This window comes from Schistocerca piceifrons, chromosome 2 (genome assembly GCF_021461385.2).
Source record: "Schistocerca piceifrons isolate TAMUIC-IGC-003096 chromosome 2, iqSchPice1.1, whole genome shotgun sequence".
Lineage (NCBI taxonomy): Eukaryota > Metazoa > Arthropoda > Insecta > Orthoptera > Acrididae > Schistocerca > Schistocerca piceifrons.
Genome location: NC_060139.1, coordinates 383,314,724 through 383,333,239, shown reverse-complemented (window position 1 = coordinate 383,333,239; position 18,516 = coordinate 383,314,724). Strand labels below are relative to the sequence as shown.

Sequence of the window (18,516 nt, the reverse complement as noted above, 5' to 3'; positions counted from 1 at the left end):
AACTCTTGAAGGCAGACATAAACTATTCCGACGAAGTCTATTAACAAAGTTTCAAGAACCAGCTTCAAATGATTACTCTAGAGGTACACTACAACCTCTATGTATCACTCACATAGATATTGTGAGGTTAAGATCAGAATAATTACTGCACACACAGAGGTATTCGAATGATCATTCTTCTCACACTCCATGTGTGAATGGAATAGGAAGAAACCCTAATAACTGATACAATGGGACATATTCTCTGCCATGCACTTCATGATGGTGCAGATGTAAATGTGCATCTGCACTGATGGCTGTAGATTCACAGCACATCAAGGTGTGTCGCTTATATGAATGCATGGTGTCTGTTCCTTCACTCATGTCCAAAAGAACAGATACCACAAATCCATGTAACTGATACTCCTTGATGATCTATGAATACACAACTGTCAGAGCAGATGCACATTTATGTTCAACATCCAGTGGAAATATAAAATTAGTGAACATTGACGACATGGACAGGGCTGCAGGTAAGTGGTGGTGCGTGTGTGTATGTGGTTACACCAAGGAATATGCTGAAACAGTCCACGCATTTGTAATTAATAAGGTGTCCAGGTGACACAGACTATCGCAGTCACCTAGTAAGCAGGAGATTGTGGGTTCGAGTCCCAGTCTGACACTCCTCACTACTGGTTCTGCATAAAGTTGTGATGCATCTGATATCATCATTTCTTTCCCTTTCCTTTCCTTTCTCCTCCACTTTCGATTTACACCTTGCATTAGTATAATAAATCTCAGCTTTCTGGTAAATAATTTAGAGGCCTACTTCATTAATATGAATATACTGATCTATTCATTGCAGTAGTTGAACAGTTCGTACTATACTTTATGACAAAATAGCTCCATCATTACATTTTCTCAACACAATTTTTTCTGATTGTAACTGATGAACATTCTCATTTGAATGATAGCTACCAGAATGACCTCTAAGACTCTCCAGATATCACTGCTATCAGTGATGTCCTTCTTCCTTGGAGCACATCATATCTCCAAAGACAGGGAGCACACCATATCTCCAAGACAGGATCTGATGAAATGGAACAAATCACCACTGAGCAGGTGCCATGGAATGTGATAAAGTAGCTATTCTCATCCTAGCTTGCAGATGCACTGCATCCATTCAATGTAAGATCACATGTGAAAACAAGAAACCAAATTCCTACATAGCATACATTCTAAGCTAATTACTGAAATAAACTTCTGTGGTGGTAATCATCGTGTATCAGTTTGGTATACATTGTGCAAGACCTCACTTTACTAAAGTGATATGGTACACTACAAATGCAAGTTGTGGATGAGAGCTAGAAAATTTAAAAGAAGAAGAATGTAGCATAAAATAGCAACATGTGGATCACCAGAGGCTAGACTATGCTGCCGTAGAGTGCAGTATCCAAATAATCTGACCAATGAAACACAGTATGTGATCAAAAGTATTCAGACACCACCCAAAACATACATATTTCATATTAGGTGCATTGTGCTGCCACCAACTGCCAGGTACTCCATATCAGCGACCTCAGTAGTCATTAGACATCATGAGAGAGCAGAATGGGGCACTCCGCAGAACTCACAGACTTCGAACATGGTCAGGTGATTGGGTGTCTCTTGTGTCATACATCTGCACACAAGATTTCCACACTCCTAAACGTTCTTAGGTTCACTGTTTCCAATGTGACTGTGAAGTGGAAACACGAAGGGACAAGTACAGCACAAAAGTGTACAGTCCAAACTCATCTGTTGACTGACAGAGACTGCCGACAGTTGAAAAGGGTCGTAATATGTAATGGGCAGACATATCCAGACCATCACACAGGAATTCCAAACTGCAAGTACTATGACAGTTAGGCAGGAGGTGTGAAAACTTGGATTTAATGGTTGAGCGGCTGCTCATAAGCCACACATCACACTGGTAAATGCTGAACGATGCCTCACTTGGTCTAAGAAGAGTAAACATTGGATGATTGAACAGTGGAAAAATGTGTGGAGTGACAAATCATGGTACTAAATGTGGCAATACTATGGCAGGGTGAGGGTATGGTGAATGGGCAGTGAAGTTCATTTGCCAGCATATGTAGTGTGAACAGTAAAATTTGGAGGCAGTGGTGTTATGGCGTGGTCATGTTTTTCATGGAGGGGGCTTGCATACCTTGTTGTTTTGTGTGGCACTATCACAGCATAGGCATACTTTGATGTTTTAAGCACCTTCTTGCTTCCCACTGTTGAAGAGCAATTTGGAGATGACAATTGCATCTTTCAAGATGATGAAGCACCTGTTCATAATGCATGGCCTGTGGCGGAGTGGATACATGACAATAACATCCCTGTAATGGACTCCTATAGGATACCTTTGGGATGTTTTGGAATGCTGGCTTCATGCCAGACCTCACCAACCGACATCGATACCTCTCCGCAGTGCAGCACTTTGTGAAGAATGGGCTGCCATTCCCCAAGAAACCTTCTAGCACCTGATTGAACTTATGCCTGCAACAGTCATCAAGGCTAAGGGTGAGCCAGCACCATATTGAATGCCAGCATTACCAATGGAGGGCGCCATGAACTTGTATGTCATTTTCAGCAAGGTGTCCGGATGCTTTTGATCACATAGTGTAAGCACTATTATATTCTACAACTTGTTTGAGTGCTCTTTCTCTCATGCCTGTTTACTTGCTTTCTTCTGCTACCCATCTGGATCTTTCTCTACAATGACTCATTTTTTTAAGTTTTGAAATTTTTTGAATTCTTATCTGTTGCTTCTGCTTGTGGAACTGTTATCTCTGCCCCACTAAATAAAATAATAATTAATGCCAAATTGATAAAATTATATTAAAGTAGAAATGAGCCATCATCAGTTGTTAATAAGAAGTAATTGCTTGATCACATGCTTCACGCGAGTAGGTAGCAGTTAAAGGTGGATACTGTCACACTGAAACAAAAATATGGTGCTAAATTACTATGAGCAATTTGTGGACTTGAACTTAGGTTTGTGATGGAGAAATTAACTGTATTGCTTGTTCTAGTAAAAATGTAAATGTTTTAATAATTACTGTATCAATGAAAAAATTTTCTGTTGCCATAACTGAACATCCAAAATTTTCATTTCAGTGTAAGTTATTCTTCACCTAACATTTCTTTTGTAAAATTTTTGTTTCAGGTCGTATATTAAATAGGTTTTCAAAAGACATGGGAGCAGTTGATGAAATTCTTCCAAAGGCTGTTATGGATGCAACTCAAGTTAGTATTTAGTTACAGTTTCTTTAATTAACTGCATTTCATGTACTATATTTTTTACATGTTACAATTAATCAAGCCACACTTCAGGAAATATCACACTACTTTCAGCATGAATACCATTAGTTATCATATTCAGTTTTTGTTCTTTGTCATCATAACAGAAAACCCAATTTCCATCAAAATTAGCACAAAATTTTGGAAATATGTCAGTGCTGAGTGTCTGATCATACAATGTGTGCTACATAAAAATTGTTCATTTCAACAAAAAATAACATACAAAATCTGACTAGGACAAAGAATTGAATAATTAGGCCGGCCGGGGTGGCCGAGCGGTCCTAGGCACTACTGTCTGGAACGGCGCGACTGCTACGGTCACAGGTTCGAATCCTGCCTCGAGCATGGGTGTGTGTGATGTCCTTAGGTTAGTTAGGTTTAAGTAGTTCTAGGTTCTGGGGGACTGATGACCTCAGAAGTTAAGTCCCATAGTGCTCAGAGCCATTTGAACAATTTTTTTTAAATAATTAGCTGCCCGAAGCAGAAGAGGTTCAGTGTTGTGCTCCACAATTTACTCTGCTTTTATGAGATATACTGATGCTACAGCGTTCATCTAGTGTAGAAGTTGTCATGAAATCAGCTAACTGCAAAATCCATGCATTTTGGTCATATATTATTTATTTTTGTATATGTAAGTTGACTACCAGTATTTTTTTTGTGTTTGAGTAAAATCAAACCCGTCAGACAAATTTGTTTTAAAAAAGAAAGGTTCATACAAAAAAATCTTGTCAGAAATGGATAACTTTAGAAATACAAATTTCTTGCAAAAATAAAAAAAACTGTTCTTGCGTACAACAGAACTATATACAACAGTTAATTCATGATTGTATAAAACAAAATTCTCAGCAAGGTTATTCACAAGCAAAGAAACTACAACCGGCTGTTTATAGTCAACAATGAGAATAAATCTAAAGTAATGTGGGGAATTATGAATGGGACAGTGGTAAGGAAAGCAAGGGTCACTCAATCGCACACATTAAGTATGAGGGTAGCATTATCTCTGACCCTAAAGAAATATGTGAAGTATTCAGTATATTCTTCACAAACACTGACAACAAACTTTCTTCTCACATTGGTACTCCTGTGCCCTTTCTCTGTTCTGACTCAGAGCTATTCCCCAAAACACTGTTTCTTGATCCAACCACATGAGGTGAAATTTATGGTATTATAAAAGAGAACCAGACTCACATTCATGTTGTGTTTATGGCATATCTGATTACGAAGTTTTGTTTATTTTTGACACTGTCACATTTTATGACACAATCATAAGAGGTTTTGTCCCACAATAACCATCTTCTTTGGTATAATAGGAAAAACTAAAAAGTATACATTAAGAACTTGAAACAAGAAATATATTTTCATTAGGTCTACTGTGAGTTAAGTAAAGTGCTGTTAAAATGTATGTGGATCATACCTATGGGTGGTGTTTGTATGTGGATCATACCTACGAGTAGCATTTGGTGAGAAATTGTTCATGCATTGTCAAACTAAACACAGCAGCAAAAATTGGGAAATTATATATATAGAAGTAAGCATACTTTTCTTTCCCTACTTGTGGTAGATATGCACGTCTTCTATAAGACAATGTCTACTTGTGATAACAATAAAGTATGACAAATTTACAATAATATCTAAATCAGTTAATCCCAATATATAAAACTAGATTACAGGCTGTTAAAGCAGTAAAACCATATTTAAAATAGATTAAGGCCTTTACAATAAAGGGAAGAAAGCCTCAATCCTTATGGCTGATGGCACTGCACTTTGAACTGCCAGATGTTTATGCCATTGTCCGTAAGTTTAGAGGAGATGACATGGACCTGATGACAATGGCAGCTTCCTGCTGCAGCTTGCTGGTACTATATTAAAATCTCTGTCCTAATGAACTCAATAACATGATCTCCAATACAAGTCCAGGCTGGCAATTTACTTAAATACTAAAAAAACTGTTAGTCAACAAGGACACAGCTGTGATTATACATTTTCATCCATCACATATTGTAGATTTATCAAGGACAGATGATGGCAGATTTGAACCTGTACATATAAACCCAGAAGTAATCACTGAATTCCATGGAGTGTAAGTCGATGAGACCTTACTGTGGGACATACATAAAAAAGTTAATAAATAGACTGAGCAGTTTGTACTATGCATTTATAATGTCCTGAGTAGAGTAAAGTTTATGACAATGAAACAGTAAAATGTGCCTACTTTGCACTAGTAAATTCAGTGTACACACGTCACGTTCCATTTTGGAGTGCTCCACACAGAGAGATATTTATTATTCTGATGAGAATAATTAAGATAATGAGATAAGCGTCCCTCTCCTCCACCACTAAACACTTTTCCTGGGACTTGATGTCATTCCAGTGCCTTTTATTTAAATCCACATAACAATGTGCTTTTTTTCATGAAAATTTACAATTTTTTTTTAAAGTGAAGGCATTTATCTTTATCAGTTCCATCATTCCAATGAATTATTTGTAATTAGTCAAAGAATGTGTAAGCAACTGCATAAGGCATGTGGGAGTTGTATGCAATACCAGTACCAGAAAGATTGAAGTTAAATAGAGAAAGATTCAGAGACAAAGTAAAAATGTTATTTCAGAAGAAGTCCTTCCACACAGTAGATGAATTTATGAATTCCATCCTACATTAGCAAAGTTAAATATTATCTTATGTGCTAAAGGCTTCCCTGTTGATGTTACTATTATTTTTGTTATTATGAGCCTAAATTAACCAAGTTACATGTTTCCTATATACAGGGTGTTACAAAAAGGTACGGCCAAACTTTCAGGAAGCATTCCTCACACACAAATAAAGAAAAGATGTTATGTGGACATGTGTCCGGAAATGCTTAATTTCCATGTTAGAGCTCATTTTAGTTTCGTCCACCTACACTCAATGGAGCACGTTATCATGATTTCATATGAGATACTCTACCTGTGCTGCTAGAAAATGCCTTTACAAGTACGACACAACATGTGGTTCATGTACGATGGAGCTCCTGCACATTTCAGTCAAAGTGTTCGTACGCTTCTCAACAACAGATTCGATGACCAATGGATTGGTAGAGGCCGACCAATTCCATGTCCTCCACGCTCTCCTGACCTCAACCCTCTTGACTTTCATTTATGGGGGCATTTGAAAGCTCTTGCCGAGCTCGTGCTCGTATTGTGAACGGCTGTGATACAATACGTCATTCTCCAGAGCTGCATCAGCGCATCAGGGATTCCGTGCGACGAAGGGTGGATGCATGTATCCTCGCTAACGGAGGACATTTTGAACATTTCCTGTAACAAAGTGTTTGAAGTCACAATGGTACATTCTGTTGCTGTGTGTTTCCATTCCATGATTAATGTGATTTGAAGAGAAGTAATAAAATGAGCTCTAACATGGAAAGTAAGCGTTTCCGGACACATGTCCACATAACATATTTTCTTTCTTTGTGTGTGAAGAATGTTTCCTGAAAGTTTGGCCGTACCTTTTTGTAACACCCTGTATGCCATATGTTTTTAGCTAATTTATTTCATTCTACAGACGTAACTGTTGTTTTTTTATTAATATGAGTTAATTATAATGTTTATACAAATAATAACTGTGACTTGTCTCATATTCATTGTTTTGTATTATTATGAGCTAATTATGATATTTACATAAATTGTAATTGTGACTTGTCTTGTATCCATGTGTAACAACACACCGCAGAATTTATTGCATTGGTAAAAATCAAATTAAATGCAATTTTAAGAATTTTCAGTAGGTACAAGTATTGTACAGAACATATTTCATAATAAATTGGTAATTGTAATTTACGATTACTGCACCACATAGTGTAACCAACATAGCATGTTACTTTTAGTTTTCCCCTGCAATGGGAATGTATATTGTGTGTATTTACCATAAATTAATGCTATTTTCGAATTTCTTAGTGACCATTACATCACAAAAGTTTCAGAAAATCAGAAGGTCTGCCTTTCACACCAATTTTTCTGTTGTCTTAGCAGAAATCTCTTTTTGAATTATTAATTGTTTCAGTTCCTAAAGGGAATTAGCAAATACTTTTAGTTTAACAGATACAGAAATTAAAAGAGAATCAGCAAGATTAATTTAAACTTATCTTTTAATGTGCCATAAAACATTGCCCATCCTACAGTTCAGGCCCACTATGACTGCTGTTCTCAAGCATACGATGAGTTAGTAGATGTTCATAAACAGCTATAAGTCACCCTGACTATTGTCGGATGATTCAAATACACTGTGAATGAGTGTGTTGTGAGGGTTACTGAGGGTCCTGTATCACAGTACAATCCTCTCCTGATGGTACTCTGATACATGACTTATGGTAACCCTCACACGGAGTACTGTCCTCTCCTGGAGACTGACAGCAAGGGGAAATGACAGCCATAATTTTTCCCAAGCGCATGCAGCTCTACTGACTGTATGATTAAATCATGAAAATATTCTGGAGGTAAAACAATCCCCCATTTGGATCTCCAGGCAGGGACTACTCAGAAGGATGTCGTCATCAGGAGAAACAAAAGTAGCACTCTATAGATCAGAGTGTGGAATGTTAGACCCCTTAATTGGGCAGATAGATTAGAAAATTTAAAAAGGGAAATGGACAGATTATGGTTAGATACTGTGGGAGTTAGTGAAGTTCAGTGGCAGGTGGAACAGGACTTCTGGTCAGGTGAATACCAGGTCATAAATACAAAATCAAATAGGGGTAACGCAGGAGTACATTTAATGATGAATAAGAAAATAGGCATGTGGGTAAGCTACTAAGAACAGCATAGTGAACACATTAATGTAGCAAGATAGCCACAAAGCCCATGCCCACCACAATAGCACAAGTTTATTTATATGCAATAGCTCCGCAGATGATGAAGAGATTGAAGAAATGTATGATGAGATAAAAGAAATTACCCTGATAGTTAAGGGAGCTGAAAATGTAGTAGTCGTAGGTGACTGGAATTCAATAGTAGGCAAAAGAAGAGGAGGAAAAATGGTAGGTGAGTATGGACTGGGGGAAAGGAATGAAAGAGGAAGCCACCTGGTATGGCTAACACCTTGTTTAAGAATCATGAAAGAAAATTGGTATATGTGGAAGAGATGTGGAGAGACTGGAAGATTTCAGGCTCATTATATAGTGGTAAGACAGAGTATTTAAAAGGTAGATTTTAATTTGTAAGACTTTTCAGTAGCAGATGTGGACTCTGACTGCAATTTATTTGTTATGAAGTGTAAATTAAAAGTGAAGAAATTGCAAAAAGGTAAGAAATTAAGGAGATGTGATCTGGATAAGTTGAAAGAACCAGAGGTTGCAGGGAGTTTTGAAGGGAGCATTAGGCAATGACTGATCAGACCAGATAAAGAGAATACAGTAGAAGATGAATGGGTAGCTTTGAGAGATGAAACAGTGAAGGCAGCAGAGGGTCAAATAGGTAAAAAGACCAGGCCTAGTGGAAATCTATGAATAACACATGAGATATTGAATTTTACTGATGAAAGGAGAAAATTTAAAAATGCAGCAAATAAAGCAGGTGAAAAGCAATACAAATATATAAAAAATGAGACTGACAGGACACACAAATTGGATTAAGTAGGATTGACTAGAGGACAAATACAGAGATTTAAAAGCATACTTCACTGGCACAGGAACCATTTGCAGAAAAATTAAAGAGGCCTTTGGAGAAAAGAGAAGCAGCTGTATGAATATCAAGAGCTGAGATGCAAAACCAGTGCTAACCAAAGAAGGACAGCTCAAAAGATAGGGTCTCTGCAAGGGAGATGAAGTTGAAAGCAATATTATACAAAAGGAAGATGATGCAGATGAGGATGATATGGGAGATATGATACAGTGAGAAGAATTTGACAGAGCACTGAGTTAACTGGAATACTCTCTTTGAAATTTTGAAGGTAGCAGGAGTAAAATAGAGGGAGCGAAAGGCCATTTACAACTTGTACAGAAACCAGATGGCAGTTATAAGAGCTGATTGGCATGAAAGGAAAGCAGTGGCTGAGAAAGGAATGAGAGAGGGTTGTAGCCTGTCCCTGACGTTATTCAGTCTGCAGATTGAACAAAATTAAAGGAAACCAAGAAAAATTTGGAATAGGAATTAAAGAAACAAAAAATTTGAGGTCAGCCAATGATATTGTAATTCTATCAGAGGCAGCAAAGACTTGGAAGAGTAGTTAAACATAATGGAAAGTGTCTTGAAAGGAAGATATAAGATGGACATCTACAAAAGCACGCCAAGGATAAAGGAATGTCGTAGCATTAAATCAGGTGATGCAGAGGGAATTAGATTGGGAAATGAGACACTTCATGTAGTAGATAAGTTTTGCTATTTGGGCTGCAAAGTAACTGATGAGTGCTAAAGTAGAGAGGGTATAAAATGTAGACTGGCAAGGGCAAGAAAAGTGTTTATGAAGAAGAACAATTTGTTAGCTTCAAATATAGATTTAAGTGCTAAAAAGAGAGTATTACAGAGTGGCCCTCTGCCCAAACTGCGCACTTCTCTGGTCCAACCCACCACATTCAACGCAGCTGCCTGACAGCCTGTGCCTCTACCCACTGCAGCCCTGTGGCCTGACTCAAATGCTGTAATCTTCCAGAAGGTGTAGAGTAGGTGATTGCTCTAGATCTAATTCCTTGGACATCTCCTTGAAGAGTTGCAAAAAGCCTCTGTTTTAAAAGATACAAAATAAGTGATAATGTATAAGATTTACAGTAAAAAAATATCATAAATGCAGTGAGAAGAGAAACTAGTTCAATTCGAGCTATTTATCCCTTCTTTGAGAACTTTTTGCATAAAGTCGAATATTGGCTTTCTACTGCTTATAACAACATCAACCGTGTATTCCAGTGAGTATCATTGGACTCCTCTAGCGATCTGTCAAGAGCATTAAGAAGGACACTTTTCTTTTCATGATGACACTTCAAACCCTCATCCAGCCATCCTGATTTAGGTTTTCCATGATTTCCCTAAATCACTTCAGCCAAATGTCGGTATGTTTCCTCCAAAAGGGCACGGCCGATTTCCATCCTCAACCTTCCCTAATCCAAGCTGCTGCTCCGTCTCTAATGACCTTGTTGTTGATGGGACATTAAACAATAATCTCCACCTCCTCCTCCTCTTCCTCCTTTTCCTTTCATAAGTGATGAGTTCTTTTGCAAAGACCATGAACTTGTGAACAACTGACGCATATATACTTTGCATTAAAAGTATTTTGTAACACTTTATTTAGCATATGACAGGAACAATTCAGTCCTGAATAATTGTGCAATGCAGTGGCAATGTTGGTACCTTGACCACTTGTAAAACGCTTGTCTTTCAAAGCAGAGTCATGGATACCAAGAGACATATATCTTCTCAACAGTTCTCTTCGTATGTTATTGCCAGTTTTTGGTTCACCTGGAAACTGAATTCCCGGTGAACAGAATAGGAAACAGAGCGCGTCAGATAATGGTTTCTTCTTGCGCTGCATGACCACATGTCCGTAGTTGGTGAGCATTCACTTTTTATTATATGAGCTATTACCTAAGGCATTATTATATGTCTTAGGCTTTTAGTACTTTTTACCATGTACTGTGATATGTTTGTGGCATGAATAATAATAGCCTTTGCAGATACTTATCTGTAAGTTGTTCCAGGGTCAGCCAATGTCTCAACAAGATCCAGAAACCTTCACTTCCTATAGTTCCTTGCAAACTTAGTCTCATGCACATCTATCCATTCATTTGTTGACAATTATCTCCTGAGTAGGTTTAGGAAGGCATTTCTCATACACATAAGAACGTTGTTTATTAAACATGCAAGAATGGCTAGAAATGCACAAAGTGCCAGTTGACACTTTAGCGTGAGCATAAATTTCATTGCACAGTGAACAGTAAACAAAATTAACTTCTTTCCCATCACCATCCAATATACGCTTACATGTCATCCAAACTGTACTTTTAAGATTCCTCTAGGCTGTGCAGTATATACTCACCACTGATTAGTTTTTCTTTCATTTCCCTTTTTCCTGACATGCTCTTCTTCCTCTGCAAATCACATTCAGTTTCCACATTCATTTTGTGCATTAGGAAAAAAATGGCGAAGTTGCAGCACTACACCCACTACATTTAAATATGACATATCTTCTGGAAGATGAAAACAAATTTTGGGAACCATTTTCGCTGTCACACTTACATGTTAAAAGCCTGAAGTGGATTTGCTACCCCAGTCAAATATTGTGTCAGGAAATCAGTTGTTACAGTTTCTGGTTTAGTCAGCACAAGTTTCTGATTGGGTCAGCACAATCAATATTTCTCTTCAATTACATATTAGAAGTAGGCAGATTCATGCTCAGCATAATATTTCTACTTCTACTTCACAGTGAAAAACGCCACTTCATCTATATTAGTCGAAATTTTTATAAAATGAGTCGTAACTTGACAGCTCATGCACTTTTCAAAAACAGTTGTGCTCTTTATTTGATAACCAAAATCGATTGTGAAAGTCAAAAACTGACAGCAAGAAGCATATTTCCTAAATTGATTTTGGAGTGTTTACATGAGCGATCAAAAGCAGCATTGGGAAATCAGTTTACGAAATCAGGTTTTTGGGGGCCATGTAAACATAGTGAGTAAGGACTGCTGTACTTGCCATTCATATACCTCACAACAGCAGTCAGTGCTGCCACCAGTCCATAGACTGCAGCAAGCCAGTGCTTGCACACGGCATGGACTAGTCCCTGAAGTGTTGCTGCATACTGTGGGCTGCGCCTCTGTGCATGACTCTGCAGAGCCTGTAGCACACCAGTGATTATGTACAGCACTGCTCCACTCGTGTGGTGACATCAAGGGCTCACTTCATCCTGAGACTCTTGTAGATCAGTGCTGCCACCACCCGAGGTCCGGGCTTCTGTGCGCAGCACTGATTAGGAAGTCTTTTCTGAAGTTGTTTATCTTCAGTGTAGCCATGTATGGAAGTGAAATGTGGATGATAAATTTCTTATACAGAAGAGAGTAAAAGCTCTTGTAATGTGGTGCTGCAGAAGAATGCTGAAGATTGGTTAGATAGCTCATGTAACTAATGGAGAGGGACTGAGTAGAACTGATGATAAAAGAAATTGTGCCACAACGTGACAAAAAGAAGGGATCAGTCAATAGGACACATTCTGAGACATCTATGGATAACCAGTTTAGTACTGGAGGACAGTGTGGGGAGTAAAAGTCATAGAGGGTAAAAATCATAGAGAGAGACCAAGAGATGAATACAATAATCAGATTCAGAAGGACATAGGTTGCAGTAGTTATTTGGAGATGAAAAGGCTTGCACTAGATAGAGTATTTATCTTTTCAAAAAGTTTTGCACTGGACAGTTATTCAGTTTAATAAAAGTCCAGGCACAAAAGTTATTATTCCCAAAATTATAATAGTAATGAAAATGGAGATTACAAGCTGAGGACAACTGAACTGTTGTAAAACTACTGGACTTATCAATGGATCACTCATTATGAGTACGAATACATCTAGTAAAGTCACTAGGCCTGTAGCCTTTAATGGAAGGATACAACTGGCAGTGTCACATCACATGACAACACACATGCTGCAGATTTAAGGGCTGTCATGGACCACAACAGGCTTGCTTGACAATCATAAGATGTTTACAGCAAGCTCTCATGTGGGTCTGTAGATGATGATCCTGCAGTACATGGTTTCCTCCTGGACTGTAATTTGGACTTTGGTGTTATCTAAAAACAATGTTTAGCTATTGCATGGATTTGTCTGTTTCCCCAATGCAACACTGTCCTTGTTCACTATGTAACTGAGCATTGCATTTTTAATGAACTGAATGGGTGCACCAAAAATGTGGTTGGTAACTGAGTGTTTCCTCATCAAATTTACAAACAGTGGCCTCCAGCACTGATGTGTGAGTTATTAAGCAAATATTCACAGTACTGTATTGAGCATAAGGTATTCACCACCAAAAGCCTTTTGTTTTGTGTATTTCCAGATGAGTCAGGAAGTATTCTTTTCTGTGATTTGATTTTAAATAAGTAAGTGGTGCTGAATAAAATACGTGTTGAAGAATTTGACTTCTAAGTGAAGGAATATTCTGAATGGTTAGTTAAATAAACCTAGTGCCTAGAGGAAGGTAATGTAGTTTTAAATACAGGCAAAAGTATCAAAAGAAGTGTACACACTTTGTTTTTATAGAAGCACATATCAATACAAGATTTTGACTAGTTTTCTTTGTGCAGCAATCATTTGCAGCAAACAAAATTTACAAAACAAAGATAAGATTCTCTTTTAATAATGAAAAAAGTTATAAGATAGCTGACAATATAATGTTTTCAGCTTCATAGTACAGTTCTTGAAGAGACCACAAAGATAAAATTAGCTCAATCATGCACAGGCAAATGAAATCATTCTTCCCGTTCTCTACCTTTGAACACAATGGAAAGACTGCTCCATGTGTAATACAATAATGTGTATCTTCTATAATTCACATTACAGTGGTTTGTATGGTACAGAAATAAACATTAGTTTATTTGCAGGTCACCAATTCCAGTAACAAATATCTTACCAGTTAAATTTTTAACACTGTCAAGTAATGTGTTAAAAACTGAAAATAATGCATACATGCCAATTTTTTTTACTTTTTTGTTCCAGTAGTACTATAATAAGGATTACCCTAAGTGTGAATGATAATCCATCCAGTTAACCTACACAAAAGTGTTATCATGACAAAGACAATTTAGTAAGATATTTTGATTGTTCTTAATATTTTTGTGAAGCTTCATAAAAGAGAGACTGATAATTGAGAGCTCCTCTGATCATCCACCCATTCTTTACATGTACCTGAAATAACTTTTCTAATTATTTGACTACTTGTGCTGTTGTATGATTGTCTCTTTGCCCAGTTTTACTGTTTGTAATTATGTCACATGATATTCACTTCTCTGACTCCATTTCTTATCTAAATTCTAGATCATTATGAGTGTGCTTGGATCACTGGTCATAGCAGTGGCTGTCAACTGGGTGTATCTTATCCCTATTATTGTTATGGGCTTTATCCTTTGGTTTGTGAGAAAAATTTACCTGAGGTCTTCGATGAACATTAAGCGACTGGAAGGAATGAGTAAGTAAGATAAACTATGTAATGATTTTCATATTAGAGGCAACAATTTTTCAGAGTTGGAATTCATATTTAATTTATGATCATCATTGTAATCTTGGAGCAATAACTGCATTCTTAATCTTAATATGTTGGGAAACAACTGGGTCACAGCAGTAATGAGCAAGTTCTGAAAATTTTGCATCTGATTTTAAATACATTTCTCTCACTAGTTCCCATACACAATGAGTTCACCATACTACAATATTAATAGAAACTAATTCCAGGGATATAATGAAAAACATGAGTTCCAAACAAAGACCAGTAACTAAAACTAAAAGCCTTGTAGAGAGTTAAGTAATTATCTTTTACAGTTTCGCTCTTCTTAAATTTCCTGCTATGGGAATTAGTCCTCCCCCTCCCCCCCCCCCCTCCCCCCATGAACCATGGACCTTGCCGCTGGTGGGGAGGCTTGCGTGCCTCAGCGATACAGATGGCCGTACCGTAGGTGCAACCACAACGGAGGGGTATCTGTTGAGAGGCCAGACAAACATGTGGTTCCTGAAGAGGGGCAGCAGCCTTTTCAGTAGTTGCAGGAGCAACAGTCTGGATGATTGACTGACCTGGCCTTGCAACATTAACCAAAACAGCCTTGTTGTGCTGGTACTGCGAACGGCTGAAAGCAAGGGGAAACTATGGGCGTAATTTTTCCTGAGGGCATGCAGCTTTACTGTATGGATAAATGATGATGGCATCCTCTTGGGTAAAATATTCCGGAGGTAAAATAGTCCCCCATTCGGATCTCCGGGCAGGGACTATTCAAGAGGACGTCGTTATCAGGAAAAAGAAAACTGGCGTTCTACGGATCGGAGCGTGGAATGTCAGATCCCTTAACCGGGCAGGTAGATTAGAAAATTTAAAAAGGGAAATGGATAGGTTAAAGTTAGATATAGTGGGAATTAGTGAAGTTTGGTGGCAGGAGGAACAAGACTTCTGGTCAGGTGAATACAGGGTTATAAACACAAAATCAAATAGGGGTAATGCAGGAGTAGGTTTAATAATGAATAAAAAAATAGGAGTGTGGGTAAGCTACTACAAACTGCATAGTGAACGCATTATCATGGCCAAGATAGACATGAAGCCCACGCCTCCTACAATACAGGTAGTACAAGTTTATATGCCAACTAGCTCTGCAGATGATGAAGAAATTGAAGAAATGTATGATGACAAAAAAGAAATTATTGAGGTCGTGAAGTGAGACAAAAATTTAGTAGTCATGGGTGACTGGAATTGGATGGTAGGAAAAGGAAGTGAAGGAAAAGTAGTAGGTGAATATGGAATGAAAGAGGAAGCCACCTGGTAGAATTTTGCACAGATCATAACTTGACTGGCTGCTGTGTATAGCGATGGGGAACAAGTGTCAGCATTTATTTTTAATGGATGTCAATCAGGAACAGCTGATCTAAGTCTCCAATGAGTGGTGTCTGCAGTCTGTTGGACCCATGATGCTGCTGTACCATACCAGCTGGATGGCAAGGTCAGTCATAGCATTTTCCCAGTAAGAGGTCCCCAAATGTGACAGGGTGCACACCTGCAGCTGTCCCCCTTCCATCACCAGCTGTCTGCAGAGTAAAGCACCAGCAAGGCTTGCACCTGCAGTTTGTGCTCTGGAGCCATAAAATTGGAACCAGCACCCTTCTTTCATCTCTTATCTTTGGATTGTGCTTGCCCTCACCAGTACAGGCAGCCCAGCCACTATGCCAGTATCCGTACTCTTCCACCACTCCAGAGGCATCAGCTGCACTGATGTTGCCTATTGTGGGGTAGTTCCACTACTGGGGAATCTCACACCCTCTCTGGTTTTGTTTTGGAAGTTGTGGCACAAACATTACCAGTTTCAGTCCTACGTGGCCTTTTCATGGGGGGAGGAACCAGCAGTAGGCATGAATATGGGAACAGATGAACTGGCATGGGTTTCTGAGCAAAATAAAGTGGAAAACTGTTACGGATAGTGTGCACAAAGTATTATATGGGCAGAACCAGTGATCCAGGTGTTTACCTGTTGGTGGCAATAGGCCAGGCTGATTTCAACTATCTCAGATCTGACATTCTCCTCGCACCATGCTCTGTTGTGTTGTGTTTTGTTGTTCAATTACTCCCACTGGTTGTGTTTTGTGTTTCTCTTCATGCTCTTCTCTACACAGTGTTTGGACTCTGCTCCCCTGTAGATGGACTTGCCAATCAAGATTCTATTCCCTATTCCAGTGTTCAAATTCCTAGCTTGCAGTTGAGCAACCATCAGATAGTATAGATACATCTGTACCAACTGTGACATTTTCATGGCACTGTCAAACCCTGTGCAGATACAGAAAACAAAATTAAAGTATATTGTACCAAGAAATGTTATCCATCCTCCACTTCATTTTAAAAAGTAACAGTAATGCACAACATACATGTGGATAAAGGCTTAAGAAAATTTTACTGGGAGCATTATTAAAAGTAGTTACACAAAATCAGATTCAGTTTCCAGATTGTAGCTGCGACACAAATGAGGTGATACTGGAAACACTTACCACCTAACTTAATGGACACAGTTTAATGATGTAAGGAAGTTTATGGATTGAAAATAATGGTCAAATGCAGATGCAATAGATTTCCTCAGACAGACATTTCAAGCAGCACCCACAAATATCTGTCAAAATCTTATGGTCAATTTTTGTTTGCTGAATTACCATCCTCCAGAACCTGGCCAACTCTAAACTTGATACTGAATTTACTCTAGTTTCAAAACATTATATGGATGGATTTCTTTTCCACTTTTGCGATTTGAAGTTCATCAAGTTAATCTGTAGAAGTTACATGGTCTTCTAACATTAAGGAAAATGTCTTCTGCTAAAATTTTATTAATTTTACACAATACGGCAGTTTCACTACCCAAGTAATCCAAATCAGTTACAATATGAATGGCATAATTATTTTCACTGTTTTCCTTGGTTCATTTAAAAGCTTTAGATAGTTTTAGTTGATTTTCACCTTCACTTCACTTGAAAGTATTTCCAGTACTCTAAAAATTATGGTAATACATAACTTTACCAACTGAAAACACACTGTAGAATGTCAGGATTACACAATGTTTCAAATATTTCTTTTTAGTTTTGAGTCTTTAATTTCAGTTCCCTCACAACTAAAAATAATACCTGATCAGATCTATAAATTTGTTTCAGCTAAAAGTCCTGTATTCACCCACCTTCTTGCAACTTTACAAGGACTGACTACTATAAGAGCCTTTGGTGCTGAGAGTGTATTGAGAGAAGAATTTGACAAACATCAGGTAATACAAAAAATTACAAAGCTGCACTTTGTGGTTCATATTACTAATTTTTCAGGTTATATATTGTGATTATTTGACACAGGTCATTTAAACACATGCATATGTCAGTTACACCTCATATTAATATTTCAATTCACTGTTATCTGTCCTATAGATCAAATCACTTGTGCATCTGATCCGGACAAGTCAGTGAACATTCATATTTGTGCATCAAATTAAAGTAAAAGTTTATATTAAGAGTAGAGTCATAACTGTCAAAGTTAGTGACAAGAGCTTCAGGTTGCAACAACATGAAATTATTATAGAAAACGTAAAAATCTTTTGACTTACATGTTATCTTTGCTAAAAAACATGTCATCTGAAAAGATTTCAGATTCATGGTTGGAAACAGGGCTTTTGGCATATGTATTGAAATATACCTAAGGTTCAAAAGATTACAGCGCTGGCCGAAGTGGCCGAGCGGTTCTAGGCGCTTCAGTTTGGAACCGCGAGATCGCTACGGTTGCAGGTTCGAATCCTGTCTTGGGCATGAATGTGTGTGATGTCCCTAGGTTAGTTAGGTTTAAGTAGTTCTAAGTTTTAGGGGACTGATGACCTCAGATGTTAAATTTCGTAGTGCTCAGAGCCATTTGAACCATTTTTAAAAAGATTACAAATTTGGTTGAAGAAATTTGGAGCTGAAATACTCATTTTGATGGAAGAGGGGTGATTTGGCTTACCTGATACCTGTTGGGAGGTGGGAAGAT

General features: G+C 37.9%; 1 protein-coding gene across 4 annotated transcripts in view; it reads left to right on the top strand.

Moving 5' to 3' along the window:
* LOC124774935 (ATP-binding cassette sub-family C member 4-like) overlaps positions 1–18,516 on the top strand; it is a 312,213-nt gene that overhangs the window by 235,640 nt on the left and 58,057 nt on the right. For all 4 annotated transcript variants that reach the window (XM_047249622.1, XM_047249623.1, XM_047249626.1 and 1 more), the window contains 3 exons: positions 3,194–3,273; positions 14,313–14,463; positions 17,664–17,770. In XM_047249622.1, coding sequence (XP_047105578.1) covers positions 3,194–3,273; positions 14,313–14,463; positions 17,664–17,770 — 338 coding nt within the window. The remainder of the gene's footprint in view (positions 1–3,193; positions 3,274–14,312; positions 14,464–17,663; positions 17,771–18,516) is intronic.